The 17,462-nt window shown below is 35.7% G+C and overlaps 4 protein-coding genes and 1 non-coding gene across 6 annotated transcripts; 3 read left to right on the top strand and 2 right to left on the bottom strand.

Moving 5' to 3' along the window:
• Positions 1 to 154: 154 nt before the first annotated feature.
• Positions 155 to 227, top strand: TRNAA-AGC. The gene has a single exon. It is a non-coding gene; the product is annotated as a tRNA-Ala (tRNA).
• Positions 228 to 560: 333 nt separating this feature from the next.
• Positions 561 to 1,960, top strand: LOC123891098. 2 transcript variants are annotated; one of them, XM_045941024.1, is made up of 4 exons: positions 561 to 714; positions 1,160 to 1,221; positions 1,301 to 1,526; positions 1,616 to 1,960. In XM_045941024.1, exons 1-4 carry the CDS (start codon positions 636 to 638, stop codon positions 1,738 to 1,740), a joined length of 492 nt encoding a protein of 163 aa, XP_045796980.1. In that variant the 5' UTR covers positions 561 to 635; the 3' UTR covers positions 1,741 to 1,960. The 2 variants fall into 2 exon arrangements, with proteins under 2 accessions (XP_045796980.1, XP_045796907.1); XM_045940951.1 differs by having other exon boundaries at positions 587 to 714; positions 1,151 to 1,221.
• Positions 1,961 to 2,187: 227 nt separating this feature from the next.
• LOC123891015 (pentatricopeptide repeat-containing protein At1g09190) lies at positions 2,188 to 3,999 on the bottom strand. The gene has a single exon (XM_045940832.1). It carries the CDS (start codon positions 3,643 to 3,645, stop codon positions 2,188 to 2,190), a length of 1,458 nt encoding a protein of 485 aa, XP_045796788.1. The 5' UTR covers positions 3,646 to 3,999.
• Positions 4,000 to 13,686: 9,687 nt separating this feature from the next.
• LOC123891241 (rho GTPase-activating protein gacZ) lies at positions 13,687 to 15,378 on the bottom strand. The gene has a single exon (XM_045941110.1). It carries the CDS (start codon positions 15,261 to 15,263, stop codon positions 14,043 to 14,045), a length of 1,221 nt encoding a protein of 406 aa, XP_045797066.1. The 5' UTR covers positions 15,264 to 15,378; the 3' UTR covers positions 13,687 to 14,042.
• A 557-nt stretch (positions 15,379 to 15,935) lies between these two features.
• LOC123888505 lies at positions 15,936 to 17,389 on the top strand. Its single transcript, XM_045937591.1, has 3 exons — positions 15,936 to 15,964; positions 16,317 to 17,303; positions 17,362 to 17,389. The coding sequence occupies exons 1-3, from the start codon at positions 15,936 to 15,938 to the stop codon at positions 17,387 to 17,389; spliced, it is 1,044 nt and encodes a 347-aa protein (XP_045793547.1).
• The last annotated feature ends 73 nt before the right edge of the window (positions 17,390 to 17,462 follow it).

Raw genomic sequence — 17,462 nt, forward strand, 5'->3', positions numbered from 1 at the left:
GTGTCATTTCATTGACTACTGAAACCTTAAATAATTTAAATAAATATATCATAATATGATAAACGATGATGAAAATTTGTTCAAAAAAGATAATCAACACAATTAAAAACGAATATATACACTATATACATATAATAACAGAAACTTATCATCTGGGGATGTAGCTCAGATGGTAGAGCGCTCGCTTAGCATGCGAGAGGTACGGGGATCGATACCCTGCATCTCCATTTTTTTTTTATTTTTTGCTTCGAATGTTCCTTTGCGCTGACATAATCATCAATTTTGCTTTTTGGAGTATAAATAAAGTATGTGATGATTGATGAATATACAATAAAGTTTCACATTCTCAACTCAACCACCCAAGTTAGAGATAGCAAAATCTAATTATTTGGTGACTAAACTGCGACTATTTGGTTAACAACCCTCTAGTTATTCATTTTCTTCTTTCCATTTTTTACTTACACTTTCGTGAGGTGGCCTACTATTCTTAGTTTACTTTGTTGAACATGTCTTGTCTTCATCATAAAAGAGACAAATATTATAGTTGAGTAATCAATACCAAACTCATCACATTCTACATATTAAGCTTTCATGTTTTGTTCTCTCCTCATGCACTCTATTCTGTCTCCACAATTATGGCATTTGTGCTTATCTTAAATGGAAATTTATTTATGCTTACTTTAATTTCCATTGCTATATTTTGCTCTTACTCAGGTGATTGTCCCCTAACTTCTATGGAGTAAATACTCAAATTGGTTCTTCAAGTAGGACTATATTTTGCTACATTATGGATGTTTCAAAATGATCTTTGGAATTGTTCCTCTGTTGATAATATCGCAGATGAGTTTGAAACTAAATGAATAATGTCTCGAATGCATTTGATGATAGATCAAAATAGAGGGCCTAACTTGATTAACATTTTGTAATTCCATGAATCGTTTTCGAATATTGATAATTTGAAGAACTATGTTAATATAACTCTACAATTTATTTTATAATTCCATGAATCGTTTTCGAATATTGATAATTTGAAGAACTATGTTAATATAACTCTACAATTTATTTTATCAACTATGCATGCATCCTAGTATAGTAATATGTACAATTTCATTTTATATATATATATGTGTGCAAATGTGAAAATGAACAGTAACTGCAGAGGCTCAGCTGGAAGGAGGGCAAAACATAGTAAAGGCTTTGTCTTGTTTTGAAAATAAGCTTGTAAGTGACAAATATTTGATGCCATTTCATTTGGCTTCATGCTTGTTAACATTAATTCTGTTATTTCCTTCTTTCACAGATTTATGCTGGGTGTGATGATGCATATAGATTAAACCCATCTGGGAATATTAAGGTGCCACCGGAGGCTACTGATTTTTTCTGCAGTGGACCATGTCTCATAGAAACACAGTTATTGCTTGAATGCATTGACAACATGCTCTCCAATTTCATATTCAACAACAAAGCAAATGTACAACAAATGAGGTATGCACTCAATGCTGGCTGCAGCTACTCAAGAAAAAGAGGTCAGGATGAACTTCACTTTCTTCTTCGCGTTTTTTTTTTTTTATATATAAACTTTTCTGCTTGAATAAAATGTATAAGCTGTGTATAGGGAACTTCAATTTGGAAGACTACATTGGAGGAGAGACAAACAATGCTCAGGATGCACCTATTTTGATTAGATACTACTACTTCATCGTTGCAGTGACAGCGGTTTATTTAATGCGTCTGACATAATGTACCAGCAGTAAGAACTAGATACTCATTGAATTTCAGTAAACATTATGTACTAGCAGTAAGAAATAGATACTTATTAAATTTCAGTAAGTTTTTAACAGGAGAGCGACATGTTCCTATTAGTTTTGGAAGATGCATGGCTGTTGCCTTAATGTACTCTGTATGGTATCAATACAATCTGAAGCAAAAATTCTATTTTGAATGAAATATTTCAACTAAATATATAAATGTGTTACACAGTTGCTGTGCCCGACTTTAATTTGACACAATCAGAACACTGGTTCCTTTTCAATTCAAAACCATAAAATGTTAGAATTGTCAAGATTTGGCTTGACTGGTATTTGTTTTGAAATGCACATACATCATGAAATTGGTGGCACCCTCCAATCTCCATTACACAACATTTTCAGTCTGTGACGTCATATAAAAGACGGTTATTTCTTGTGACTATTCCGTTGCACTCTGCCCTGGAACTTTATTGATGCCACTTCCCTGCATCAACACTCTAACTTTCTCAACTTCATTCCATTTCCCTTCTTCTGCATAAACATTGGACAACAACACGTAGTTTCCAGAATTCCACGGTTCAAGACGGACAAGCTCTTTTGCTGCAATTTCAGCAACTTCCCTATCACTATAAGTACGACAAGCACTAAGCAAAGCACCCCACAAGGCAGCACTTGGCATCAGGGGCATAGTTCTAATTAAATCATAAGCTTCCCTTACATGTCCACAACGGCCAAGTAAGTCAACAACACATCCATAATGCTCCAGTTTTGGTGAAAGCATAAACTTAAAAGTCATAGAATCAAAAAATTCTCGCCCTTTATCCACCAAACCCGCGTGAGCACAACACGCCAAAACACCAACAAAAGTAGAATCAGAAGGGGTTACCCCTTCTTTCAACATCTCTTCAAACAAGTCAACCCCATGTTCACCCTTCCCATTATAACCCAAACCAGATATCATTGCATTCCAAGAAACAACATTTTTATTTACCATCCCATTGAAAGCACTCCATGCAGCTTCTAAGTTACCACATTTACAATAAAAATCCACAAGCGAATTTCCCACAGCAATAACTTCTCTCAGTAACCCCTTCGCATCTGCATAGGAATGAATCCATTCACCAGCATCAACATCACCTAAGCGAGCACAAACGGGAAGCACCGTGACCAACGTTGCATCATCCGGTTCAAAACCCAGCTCCAACATTTCACGAAAAAGCTCAAGAGCTTCCCCGTCTTTCTTACACTGCGCCAAACAAGAAATCATGATGTTCCACGACACAACACTACGTTGATTCATATTTTTAAAAAGCTTCAAACCTTTTTCCAAATCACCCACCTTACAAAACCCATGAATCATCAAATTCCAAACCACAACCTCTCTATGAGACATTTCATCAAACACCTTATTAGCATCTTCCATTTTCCCACAAGTGGAGTAAACCTCAAGCAACCCAATTCTAACCGGATTATGATGCAAGAATCCAAGTGCAGTAACGTGGGCATGAAGGTTCTGGCCAAGATTGTAATGACAAAGATTGGAAGTAGCTTTAAGCAAAGGTGGGAAAGTGAAATTATCAGGAGAAATTTTGTGGGTTATTCTCATAAGGTTGAAAAAATGGAACGATTGATGAAAAGGTGGGAATGTTGAATGGGCTTTGATGATGGAGTTGAAGAGAAGAATGTTGGGGTTATGGGTATGGTTGAAAATGAGTGTGGCGTAAGGGATTTGGTGAAGAGAGGTGCAGACGGTGACGAAATGGGAGAGAATTTGGTTGGATTGGTGGAGGCCATGGCGTAGGAAATGGGCGTGGATTTGTGGGAGTTGAGTTTTGGTTTTGGTGTTGTGAAGAAGATGGAGAATTTTGCTTTCTATCTTTTGTAAAGTTTTATTCATTTTGATTTTGATTGGGATTGGATTATCTCAAATCTAAACGGGATTTCACTTTGTTATTGCTTATGATTATTATTAATACCTCACATGTGTAAGGATTATGTATATACTTGAATTAGAATTTGGAACCAGCAAAAACCTCATGCAGAAGTGAAGTGAGATATACTTCTCTACAAAAAAATTAAAAAAAAAAAAAAACTCTGATGTTGAGGTTAATTTAGAGCGCGAGCATAGTGAGATTTTAGTGGATTTTGGTGAAAACTTGTTGTGACTTGTTGAGAGATACTCAATGTGCTAGCAGCAGAACATTCCAACGTGTGCCCAATCCATAACAGTTTGAATTTGGAAAAAATTGAAACCATTATATTTGATTTAACTGCGAGGAATTTAAAAAGTATGCATGAGATATTGTGGGTTTAGCTCATTATAAACAAACAAAAACATCAATATTTGTCTTATAAAAAATCTTTCAAAAGGGATAAAATTTGACTAGGAAAAAAGAGTACATAACATCAACAAAAACAACGAGAAGAAAACAACCCATAACAAAGAGAAACATTAACAAAATCTATGTTTAGTAAATTTTAATCTATTCCAATTTAAATGTGAGACTCTTAGAATTTAATCTATTATTAAATTTGTTACAAAATTATTTTGTAAGGTGAGAATTGCTCTTATTTATAAGTCCATGTTTAGGTTATCTAATATCCGATGTGGAACTCTTAACACAATCACTCACGTCTAACACTATTGTGTTTGGTGCATGGATATTGTTAGATAATATGTTAGTGATTTAATAATATAATGGGCTTTTGATTGTAATTGGGCTTTGGGCATAATAGTAATTTAGTCTATTTATGTTTTCTATATATTCATAAGACAACTCATTATATTCAAAATTATTGTAATGTTGTTAAAACTTGTGTTCACACACTAAAATATAAACTCAATATATTTGCTGATAGATGAAATCACTTGTCTAGAATTATGCAAAGAAAAAGCATGGCTTAAATAGCCTTTACAAAATAAAAGTCACGTTGCCCACTAGCAGTCTAACTAATCACAAAATAAGGACCTGAAGAATAGGTCTTTTATTAACTAAACAGAGAGAAAAACAACTATTAATTAAAAACTAATTTTGCTGAAGAATAGGTCCATCAATCCCTCCTTTAAGCTGAATACAGTAAGTAAGTCAGCTTACTTCCATTGCAGACATCAGCCCCAACATCTCTCGTAGCTTGATAAATTGTTCTTTCTTCAATGGCTTTGTCATAATATCTGCAACTTGATTCTGGGTATTACAGTACTTCAATTTCACAGTTCCTTCATTTACTAAATCTCTCAAAAAATGGAACTTCACATCTATGTGTTTACTCTTGCCATGGAACACATAATGCTTTGACAATTGTATCGTTGAACTGTTATCACAGTACATTATGCTGCCTTCTTCTCCTTTATGCCCAAGTTTTTCGAGTAACCTTGTAAGCCAAATGTATTGACATGCGCAAGAAGCCGCTGCAATATACTCAGCTTCAGTGGTAGATAATGTAACTACAGGCTGCTTCTTTGATGCCCAAGAAACTGCACCTCCTGCAAGAAGAAATGCAAAACCAGAAGTACTTTTTCTGTCATTAAGATCTCCTGCAAAGTCACTGTCCGTGTATGACACCAATTCTGTGATGCTTTCTCCTTTGTAAAGAATTCCCATTTCAATTGTGCCATTGATGTATCTTAATATCCTCTTTGCTGCACACCAATGCTCCTCAGTTGGAGATGACATATATCTGCTAATCAAACTCACTCCAAACATAATATCTGGTCTTGTTGCTGTCAAGTACATCAAGCTGCCAACAACTTGCTTGAACATGGTTGAGTCGATCTTGGTTCCCTTCTCATCCTTGGAAAGCCTTGTGTCTGGCACAATAGGATTTCCAACTGGTTTGCTATCAGACATGCCAAACCTTGGCAGCACTTCTCTCGCATACTTTCTTTGACACATAAATATTCCCTTTGAATTCTGTATAATTTCCATGCCAAGAAAATAGCTCATCTTTCCCAAATCTGACATGTCAAATTCATGCATCATTGACATCTTAAATTCCTCACAAATACTTTCATTATTCCCAGTATAAATCAAATCATCAACATAAAGACTGACAATTAGTATTTTACCTCCCTCCTTTTCTTTTGTAAAGAGTGTATGTTCAGAAGCACACCTTTCGAAGCCCTCTCGAATGAAGTAGGATTCTATGCGACTGTACCATGCTCGCGGAGCCTGTTTCAGACCGTATAAAGCTTTATTTAGCTTATATACTTTATCTTCTTCTCCCTTCTTCTCAAAGCCGGTAGGTTGTTGTACATACACCTCTTCCTTGAGTTCTCCTTGAAGAAATGCACTCTTGACATCTAACTGGTATACTTCCCACTTGTTTTGAGCTGCAGTTGCCAGGATAAGTCTTATTGTATCAAGACATGCCACCGGAGCAAACACCTCTGTGTAGTCAATCCCATATTGTTGCGCATATCCTTTGGCCACCAACCTAGCTTTGTACTTCTCTACATTACCATGCTCATTAAGCTTGGTTTTAAAAATCCATTTAACTCCAATAGCTTTGACTCCACTTGGTAAGGTTGTAAGTCTCCACGTGCCATTTTTCTCTATCGAGTCAATCTCTTTAGCGATCGCATCTCTCCATTTTTTTTCTTTCGCAGCTTCATTGTATGTGACTGGATCTTCTTCTGTTATCATCATCATTGCTTCATCTTCCTCCTTTGAAAGTCCTTCTCCGGGTGTGTAATCTGACATCCATCCAGGAGCTCTTTGAAATCTGCCTGTAGGCGAGTTTGGCTCGCTTCCACCTGATGAAGTTGTGGAAGAATTTCCTCCTGTTTGCGAGATTGTGTTACTTGTATTGTTAGAATCAGAGTCTTCTTCTAACTCTAACTCTTTGTTGGCATCTGAATTTTTGTCTTCCAAGTCCAGCACATCTGATTGTACTTCTCCTTTGCTTTGTTTCCATTTCCAGCATGCATTTTCTTCAAATTTTACATCTCTGCTGATTGTTATTTTCTTGGTAATAGGATCAAAGAGTTTGTATGCTTTGGACTCCTTGCTCACACCAAGAAAAATGTGTGTTTTGCTTTTGTCATCTAGCTTTATTCTTTTCTGATCTGGAACATGTACATGAGCAAGACAACCGAATATTCGGAAGTGATCCACTCTTGGTTTGCAGCCAGTCCATGCTTCTTGTGGGGTCATGTTTTCAAGAGCTGTTGTTGGACATCTATTAAGAATGTGAATCGACCAATTTGCAGCTTCAGCCCAGAATTCCTTCGGCATTTGTTTCTCTGACAACATGGAGCGCACCATATTCATGATCGTCCGGTTCTTCCGCTCAGCAATACCATTTTGTTGGGGAGTGTATGTTGCTGTTAGTTGTCGATTGATCCCATGAGTGCTACAAAATTCTGTAAACTCCTTCGAGTTATACTCGCCTCCTCTATCCGTTCTCAAGCATTTGATGCTTGTTCCAGCCTCCTTTTCAGTCCATGTTTTGAATCCTTTGAAGGCCTCCAATGCTTCTGATTTCTGATTCAAAAAATATATCCAAGTTTTACGTGTAAAGTCATCAATAAAACTTAGGATATACCTCTTATTGCTGTTGGAAATTGGGCTAATAGGACCACAAATGTATGAGTGAACAAGCTGCAATTTGTGTGTTGCTCTCCAGAGATTTCTTTTAGGAATGGGATCTCGATGCTGCTTCCCTACGAGACAATGTGTGCACAACTTTGTGGAGTTTTCACAGTAGGCAGCCCTTCAACCATTCCTCGATATGCAAGAGTTCTGAGTCCCTTGTAGTTGAGATGTCCAAACCGTGAATGCCATAGTCGTGATTGATCATCGGCTTCAACTTGCATACATTTAAGTAGAGTTGACACCATCTTCGCCAAGAAATAGAACATTCTATTTCCACTCATATCTGAATGCATGATTAGTCCTCTACTAGGATGTAACACCTTGCAGGTGCCATTCTGAATTAATACAGTGAGCCCCTTTTCTTGTAATTGTCCAATACTTAACAAATTATTCTTTAGTTCAGGAATATAATAAACATTGGTAATTACCTGAACAATGCCATTTACCCATAATCGCACACTTCCTATTCCTGTCACTGCAATACGACTATCATTTCCCAATTTCACTATTTGCTTGAAGTCCTCATTCAGGTCTGTAAACCACTCTTTATTTCCACTCATGTGATTGCTGCATCCAGAGTCCAAGAACCATATTTCTTCTCTTGTTTCTTTCTTTTCTTCAACATACGCCATGAGTAACAACTCATCTTCATGCTCTAATTCAGCAAAGTTGGCCTCTCTTTCCCAATCTGGACATTCGTACTGGAAGTGTCCCTTTTTGTGACACTTGAAGCACTCTATTGCTGCTTTGTAAGCTGGTGATGATCTCCCTCGACCCCGTCCTCGATATCCTCCAAACGTGCTTCTGCCTCTTCCTCTTCCGCTTCTCTCCTCTTGAGTCACTTTAAGCACCTGCTCTTCTTCATTGATCCTTCTTCGGAACTTTTGTTCATGGACGATGAGTGAGCTTTGAAGTTCATCGACTGAGAGGCAGTTTATGTCTTTTGATTCCTCTATCGAGACAACTATGTAATTAAACCTCTCGGTGAGAGTCCGCGGAATTTTCTCCACAATTTGAATGTCTTGCATCGCCTCTCCATTGTTGCGCATGTTGTTTGCCACCGTCATGACTCTGGAGAAATATTCGACAATGGTTTCTCCTTCTTTCATTTCCAGGATTTCAAATTCTCTTCTGAGAGCTTGCAATTGGGCTCTTTGTACTCTCTTACTTCCTTGATATTTCCTTCTCATTGATTCCCAAAGTTGTGCAGATGTGTCTTTCTGCAGGATTGTCTTCAGAATGGTCTTATCTATGGCTGCGAATAGATAATTTTTGACTTTCAGATCTTTTAGTTTCAAATCTGCTCTTTCCTTCTTCTCTGCATCATTCTCCACTACCCCTGCCTTCAAGTCGACGTATCTGGGATCAATAAGATGCCACCACTCCTTGGAACGAAATAAATTCTCCATCAGCATACTCCAATTATCGTAATCCCCATCAAACTTAGGAATACTCAACAAGTTTTGTCCTTCATTAGACATTTTCCTCACTCTCTGGATCAGGTCTCAGTGATGAAGCTCTGATACCAATTTGTTAAAACTTGTGTTCACACACTAAAATATAAACTCAATATATTTGCTGATAGATGAAATCACTTGTCTAGAATTATGCAAAGAAAAAGCATGGCTTAAATAGCCTTTACAAAATAAAAGTCACGTTGCCCACTAGCAGTCTAACTAACCACAAAATAAGGACCTGAAGAATAGGTCTTTTATTAACTAAACAGAGAGAAAAACAACTATTAATTAAAAACTAATTTTGCTGAAGAATAGGTCCATCAAATGTAACTCTTTGAAACCGTAGTAGCCTCCATTGTTATTTATCTACTTTGTATCTTTGATCTTAACATGGTATCAGAGCTTGTTTCGATCCGCCTTGAACCACCTGCTGGCTTCCGCTGTCGAGTTCTCAAAATTTGGGAACGAAATCGTGAATCGAGTTTGTGGAATTTTGAGTTACTGTTAGTTGTCTAAATTAGTTTGATTTGATTTTGTGGATAGCTTCCTTGTTGGTTAGTTTATTGAAGAAAAAAACTTGAGTCTTGGGTTGATTGTGAAACAAAGTTTTTGAACTTCAGGATGCGTTGCGTTTTGTTCTTTGACATCTCTTGGTTTGTGTGGCTTCTTTGTTTCTTTGTCGGTTGTCGTTTTGTGATTGTTCGGTTTACGGATTTGTAATTGGTTTGTGAAGGATTAATTGCTACTGTAGCGTGAGTGCTTTTGCAATTAATGGGTTTAATTTGTTTGATTTGATTATGTTTGGTTCTAATTACATCGGTCAATTTGGTTCGTTTGGCTGGAAGTACATCGTTTGGTTCCGGCGTAGTTGATTGTTCAATAATGGTTTGGTTTTTTTTTTGGATCAGTTTTGTTTAAATTGATTTGGTTATGTATGGTTTTGTTTGTGAAACACCATGTTATGGTGTTTCTTTTGGTTGTTTGGTGAGTCGAGTGCTCACAATTTTGGTTTCTTATGGTCTCTTTGGTTTGATTGTTGATTGTCTCTCCCCTTTTAATTTCTTCTGTTTGATTGCACATCTCTCTATTGTTTCTTTGATTGTTCTTCTCTCTTTTGTTGGTTTCTTTGTTTGATTTGAATTGGTTTGATTCTCTCTCTATTGTTTCTTCTGATTGATTGCATTGCACTTCTCTCTGTCAATTCTTCTGTTTGTTTGACTGCTTCTCTCTGATGATTTCTTATGTCTGATCGTTTCTTTCTAATGATTTCTTCAATTGCTTCTCAATGATGATGCTTTTGTCTGAATTCTGACTGATTGCTTCTCTCTGCTGATTTTCTTATGTCTGATTGCCTCTCCTGTTGATTTCTTTTGTTTGATTACCTCTCTTTTCTCTTCTGTCGAATTGTTCCCCTACGTTGTTCTTCGATTTTGGTTGCTTCTCTTTCTATTGATTGATTCTTCTGTTTGGTGGTTTGGTTCTTGTCTATGTTGGTTTGGATTGATTTGGTTTTGCTTGATTGATTTGGATTGGTACAATTTGTTTTGGTTTAGTTTGGACCGGATAAGTTTGGTTTGACTTGGTTTTGTTTGGACGTTTTCTATTGGTGATGGTTCTTGCTGCATTTTCAATAATGTCAACTCACTTTGGTTGCTGCTCTCTGTTAGTTATTTTGGTTTGATGTCTTGTTTCACAAACTCTCAATGCTTCATGTCAATGCATTGCGAGTTTGCGGGGAGATGTTAGATAATATGTTAGTGATTTAATAATATAATGGGCTTTTGATTGTAATTGGGCTTTGGGCATAATAGTAATTTAGTCTATTTATGTTTTCTATATATTCATAAGACAACTCATTGTATTCAAAATTATTGTAATGTAACTCTTTGAAACCCTAGTAGCCTCCATTGTTATTTATCTACTTTGTATCTTTGATCTTAACAGATATAAATAGTAGATGAGTCGATAGTAGAAACCTGATAGCAAACGGCGCAACAGATTTTGCAAAGGCTCTACCATTTTAAAGGGTATGTGATAATTGCCCTCACTTATAAACATAGGAGTATTCAGGATATCTCGCATTAAATGTGAGACACTTTAACACACACTGACGACCAACACTATTGGATTTGATGCATGAATATAAATGATGATTTTTAGCGTCTTAAAAGGTGATTTATTGTCTCTAAAATTGAACCACAATATAAAATATTACATTTGAGACAAAAATTCACCACTTTTTAAAATGTGAAAATAGAGAGAACAAAAAGAATATTATACTATTATGAAGAAAAACAAACTCCTTAAAATCCTTCACTCTCAAATTCCTTTCAAAAAAATTTATTTATTTTTCTCTCAAAGTCCTCTTCCCCACTTTCATCTTAAACTCCCAAAAGAACCCTAGGTATCGAAGCAAATCAAGTGAATCATTGCACCTTATGGAGGGAGTACCAATAAAGATCATTGCTAACATGCACAAATGAAATTTGGATCCTCTCCTGCTGTTTGCGTCTAACCTTTTCTCTTTTTCCTAATCCAACAATTGTTGATTCTCAAAGAGAAATAATGAATGGATATGGATGATTGAAAGGCAGGATAAAGAAATGAGAGAGAGAGAGAGAGAGAGAGAGAGAGGATCTATATCCTGCACAAGTGAGTTATGTATTGCATTGTTCGTATGTAATTTCAAGAAAATTGCTAAAATACACGACAGATGTGGTGCATGGTGCATAAATATGATAAACCCTTAACACATAATTTTTTCCTCTTCAACTCCTGATATTTTTATTTTAAATATAAATAAAATGAAAATACAATCATGAAAGCAAGCACACGTTTAGTTTCATTAGATATTTTTTGTTCCTATAAATGAGCTAAGATTTGAACTCTTAACCACTTTTTGTAAGGAAGCTCACACTAGTTGGTCGTTTCTTGATAAGATTAAATGTAAAGGCCCACGAAGGCTATTTGTTGCACAAAAAACACACTGTACGCCACAGAATTAATTTCTCTATTTAGATATCAGGACAGGGACATGTAAAATAAGAAATGCCAAGCACAACTTGCTAACTTTCTTCTAATCAAAGCAAATGAGATTTTTTTATATTAAAAATAATTAAATATTTAGTTATTCAAAGAAAGTGAGATTTTTTTTTATTAAAAATTAAATTTGATTTTGACAAAATAAGTAAATATTTAGTTATTCAAAATCAAAAGTAATTGGCTTTCAAAAAATAAAATAAAAAATAACCAAGTTTGGAATAAAGTTGAATAAATTCACACTAAATTTATATCGAACCCACTTTTAAAATAAAAAATCATAAATTATTTAATTTAATTCAAACTTATATTTATTTATTATACACAGATTCTAACTAGTAATTCATTACTCCATTCCGTCCTTATTGTAAGAAAAAATTATTATTTTTAAGTTCATAGAATATTTTATAAACCTAAAAAATATTCTATAAACTAAAAAATAATTTTTTCAGGAAATATTTATCAACACTTAATAATACATGTGAGTTTTCTGCCTAGAGCCCAAAAAGTAAAGTACTGCAGAATCTTACCCCAAACAAAAACCATTACATGATTGTTGTAACTTTCACAACGTAGTTTGAGCAACACACGAAAAGTAAAGGAATCCCACCACAGTTATATAGTTGGCAAATGATTGAACTTTATGAAAATTTCATCATAGAATTGTCCTAATTTTTTACATAAACATGATGGAATTGTCCTATTTAGTACTAAGGAATTGTACTACCACTACATAAACAGAAAGTGAATAAAAAAATTAGTTTGTCACCACCAAACATTAGTTAAGAATTGCTTATCTAACTTTAGAAAATTACAAAGCCAATCCAAATTAGTTTCTTAACAAAATAAGCTGGCAAGTGTATTAAACAAGTTGGGGCCTTTGATGCAGACTCGTGTTTCATAGTTATTGGTTCCATTTTGAAAAAAATCAACATAAATCCTTCAACATAAAGTAGTGGGGTACATAGTAGAAAAAACTCTGAGGATGCAACGTGCAATGGGATGGTTGAAAAGACTGATTATAAAAAGGAAAAAAACTATCACACAAGCAACCAAAAAGAAAATGGGACATATCTCATTAGGATTTATATGGCTTTCATTCTTAGTTATAATAATCATAATAAGCTAAGTTATAAACAAGTCAATATCAAATAATCTAAATCTACTTTATGTCCACATCTTTGTCTCCATATAGATTTACAAACATCTTTATGCTAAATCTAAATATGTCTATCATCATGGCATAATTATAACCTTGCAACTATAACACCATTTGGAGTTTGGACCCCAAAATTAAAGAGCAAATAAGGAATTTGAGTCGGTAGGACGACATGCAGTCAGCGATTCTGAACCGTCTCTTAATCAGATGGTTTAGATCTTAAAACAGTTTTTAATTTTTTGAGATGACATATGGATCGTCCGATCAAGATCAGTCGACTTGAAACTTATTGACTGTATGACTAGAGAATCCAGATCCCAGACTTATACTATGATCATCAACATATTTTATTTAGCTCATGCAATTTGGATATAAATAACAAAAATACAAATAGTTGAGGAGTTGAAAGATGCAAACAAAAACAGAAGCATCTTTGTATGAATTGTGGTGTGTGGATTGGTGTTTCCATGTTCCTCCCAACTGTTGTTATGGGGCCTTAGCCAACTACTAGGCTCCCCACACCACGCGGATTCTGTAAACAGTCCCACCTTTTTAACACTCATTTGGGATTTTCTATATAAATTGATAGTGTAAACACAACATCATCACAGTGATTATGACATTTCATAAGGCTTAATTAACCATATTAAGTAAAAAAATAACTCATGCATTTAACTTTAAGGCAAGTGTGAATAATAAAATAAAATAATATATAAATCTAGTTACTACACACAGCAATAGTGTAAATAATAAAATGCTGTGAAGTAGTACACTAGTATATTGTACATAGTTTAATCATCATCATCATCTACAAGGATGATGTGGTGGAAGAAGAAAGAAACCTCATATTGTAATCTTCACCATCCCTCTAAAAGTAGAAGACACATAGGGTGAGTGACCTTAAAAGCTTTAATACTAATATCTAAACGATTAATTCCAAAATGATCTAAGAAATATTAATAATAATAATGATGATGATAATAATAATGATCTGTACAATTTAAAGAACATGATAAAACCAACCCCAAAGAAAGATGGGATTAATTTACCTTGATGAAACAGGGTTTAAGGCTCTAGCAAAACCATTCATAGCACCATAACCCTTAGAACTAAATCCCAAACAACCAAGCAAACCTTGTCTATAGGGTAAAAAAGTCTTTTTCCTCAACTCTTCAGCTTGAGCTCTGTTTGCTTTATAGTGTAACTCATGTGGTGAAGCTGGAACACGTCTCTTCCCAACACCATTCATAGGTTTACCTGTGATTTTCTTACTCCAACCATGTGAAGAAGATGAAGATGAAGATGACCCATTTCTTTGACTGTTACAAGATTTCTCCTTTATCATCTGGGGTTGAAGATTTTGATTATTTGAGTTAGATTTCTTATCTTTTATAGGAGAAAATGAAATAGTTGACCAGAATTTATTGTTACTTCTTCCTTCACTTTTGCTTCTTAGAAAATCTTTCAAGAAAACCCATCTCTTAGAACTTCTTCCAGCTGAAGAAGATCTTGAAGATGAAGCTGAATCTGAAGGTGTTGTTATTATCTCTATTCTCTCTAAACCCATTTCATCAACTTTAACATTATTATTCTCCATTTCAGAACCATTGTTGTTTTCTTCATTCTCAATCTCAGAACCTATAGCAACGTTTTTGTTTTTGTTTTTGTTGCTGTTGTTGACTTCTTCTTCTTCTTCTTCCTCGTTCTCTGTCCATTCCAAATGAGTATTGTTCCTTAAAGGAGACATAGATCTGGTTCTTCTTCTAACAGATTTGTCTCTCAATCTCAGATCTCTACCACGAACAACAACACAATCAACATCATCTTCTTCTTCTTCTTCTTCAAGATCCAACAATGGAGCAAGAACCTGAGGCCGTTCAAGATGAGAAGAAAGTTTCATGGGTCGGATCTGACCATTCAGAAACAACTCATCAGCAGAAGTCATTGAACCGGAAGAAGCTGAACCGGTGGATCCGAACCGAGCCGAAAATTCAAACTCATAACTTAACGGAACAACGTTAGAGTTAGTATTTGTTTGATGATGGTAAGAAGAAGAAGAAGCGGTTATAGAAAAATGTAATGGACTCGCCGGAGCACTGTAGAAGTAACCGGAGGTGATAGGTCCGCCGCCGCGACCTGGACTTGAAGGAGCACTGACGTATGGAGTTGAACAGTTACTGTCTATGTCTTCTATGAAGGTTTCGCCATTGTTGAAGTTTGAAGGTTCTTCTGGATTTGGTTTTTTGGTACAATTTTGAAGCTCCATTGATACTATTTTTATTTTTACTTTTTTTTTTGGTTGTGAAGTGAATGAAATGAAAGAAAAAAGAAAGAGAGAGTGTGATAGTGTAAGAGCTGATTTCACATGTTGCAGAGTGCACACCAATATGCAATAAATATATATATAAATAATAAATAATTATTTTTTTTACTATTTTAAAGTAAAATTGCATTGGATTTCTTAATTGAGTTGAGTGAATAGAAAAATAGTGGTAGTAGAAACTAGTAAGACACTGTATACATCAATCAAAATAATCTATGAGTTTTGCTGTCATTTTTATTTTAGGGAAAAACAAGTTTTTGTCATTTTATTAATAATTTTTCATTAATAATATAATATGAATATAATTTGGGTATATTCTCAAACACTTGAAGATTTACTTAACTACTTAAGTCAACTTCTTATTTTAAAGAAAATATTTATGACACTTTTGGTCAAAAATATTTATAATATATTAATATTATTCATAATAATATTTTTTTGGCAATAATATTGATAATCTGTTTATAAAGAAAATATTTTGTGGTCAAACTTTTAAGTACTTAGTTAAAAAATTTGGAAATTTTGTAATGAGTTGAATGATTACATTGAACTAAAAACAATCGCATAAACGAAGTTCTACATTATATTTTCGGTTAATTAGGTATATATGTTGTCATGATACTATTGCTGAGACTTCACAATAGGTATGACAACAAAATCCGCATTCGTGGGTATCCTCCCCGACTTTAACGGGAAAACCTAAATTAACTGAACTCGAATTTGTGCTTTTTCCAATTTCAAAAGACGAAACGGGATGGATAATGAAGACATTAGTACCCACTTGACCTTGTCCCCAAATTCTAGTCGTTTGTGTTAAAACTATATTTTTATCTTTCAGGTCTTAAGACGGGGGTTGTAAAATTATTTTCGCCTCGTCTCACCTCATTGCAGTGCAGTGAGATTTGTGGTACGCCTTTACGCATACTTTTGGGAAAACTTTAAACACTTAGTTGGGTCATCTTATTGAATTAAGAGTTATCACACAAATAAGTTTAGTCACCATAAACTTACTCTCGATGTTTTTCTTTGTAAAACTCTTTGGGGAAGCTCTCCTCACGGGTTCTCTTATCGCCCGTCGATTGGGGCGTCTGGAGGGCTTCTAACCTTGTGGGATTCTGATGAGGTGGAGGTTTGGTCAACTGAAAGTCGAGAACACGTTTTGTGGTGTCATGGTCGGTTTTCTAGGACTGGGGAAGAGTTTCATGTGGCGAATGTCTATGCGCCGTGTGATGATGGGGCTAAGCAAGGTTTGTGGGATTATTTCTCGATGCGGCTCGCTTCGTTGGTAGGGCAGAAGGTGTGTGTGTGTGGGGATTTTAACGCGGTCAAACACATTGATGAACGAAGGTCAGTTAGGGATGGACATCGATCCTCGGATCATATCCCTTTTAATAGATTTATTGAAGATAACTCTTTGATTGATCTTCCCTTAATTGGACGTAAGTTTACTTGGTTCAAGGGGGACGGTGTTTCGATGAGCCGTCTTGACAGGTTTCTTTTATCTGAGGAGTGGTGCTTGTCTTGGCCTAACTGCAAACAAGTAGCCAAGTTGCGTGGGTTGTCTGACCATTGCCCGCTGGTCTTGTCTGCGAACGAGGAAGATTGGGGACCTCGACCGTCGAGGATGCTAAAGTGTTGGAAGGATATACCTGGTTATAGAGCGTTTGTCAGAGAAAAGTTGAATTCGTTCGAAGTTGAAGGCTGGGGTGGTTACGTGCTTAAGGAAAAATTCAAGTTGATTAAGGTGGCTTTGAGAGATTGGCACACGGCTCATGCTCAAAATCTTCCTAGCCGCATTGATACTTTGAAGGTTAGGCTGTCCACCCTCGATGAGAAGGGGGAGGAAGATGCTCTCTCTGAGGCGGAGTTAGCCGAGCTTCATGGGATTTCGTATGATATTCATTCGCTGTCCAAGCTGCATGCCAGCATTAGTTGGCAACAATCTCGGTCGTTGTGGCTCAAGGAAGGGGACGCCAATTCCAAGTACTTTCATGCGATTCTGGCAAGTCGTCGTCGCAGGAATGCTTTGTCTATTATTCAGGTTGGTGATGTTACGTTGGAGGGGGTGACTCCTATTAGGCAGGCGGTGTTTTCGCATTTTGAGTCTCACTTTAAGGCTCCTAATGTGGAGAGGCCGGGGGT

The sequence above is a fragment of the Trifolium pratense genome, linkage group LG1 (assembly GCF_020283565.1).
Source record: "Trifolium pratense cultivar HEN17-A07 linkage group LG1, ARS_RC_1.1, whole genome shotgun sequence".
NCBI lineage: Eukaryota > Viridiplantae > Streptophyta > Magnoliopsida > Fabales > Fabaceae > Trifolium > Trifolium pratense.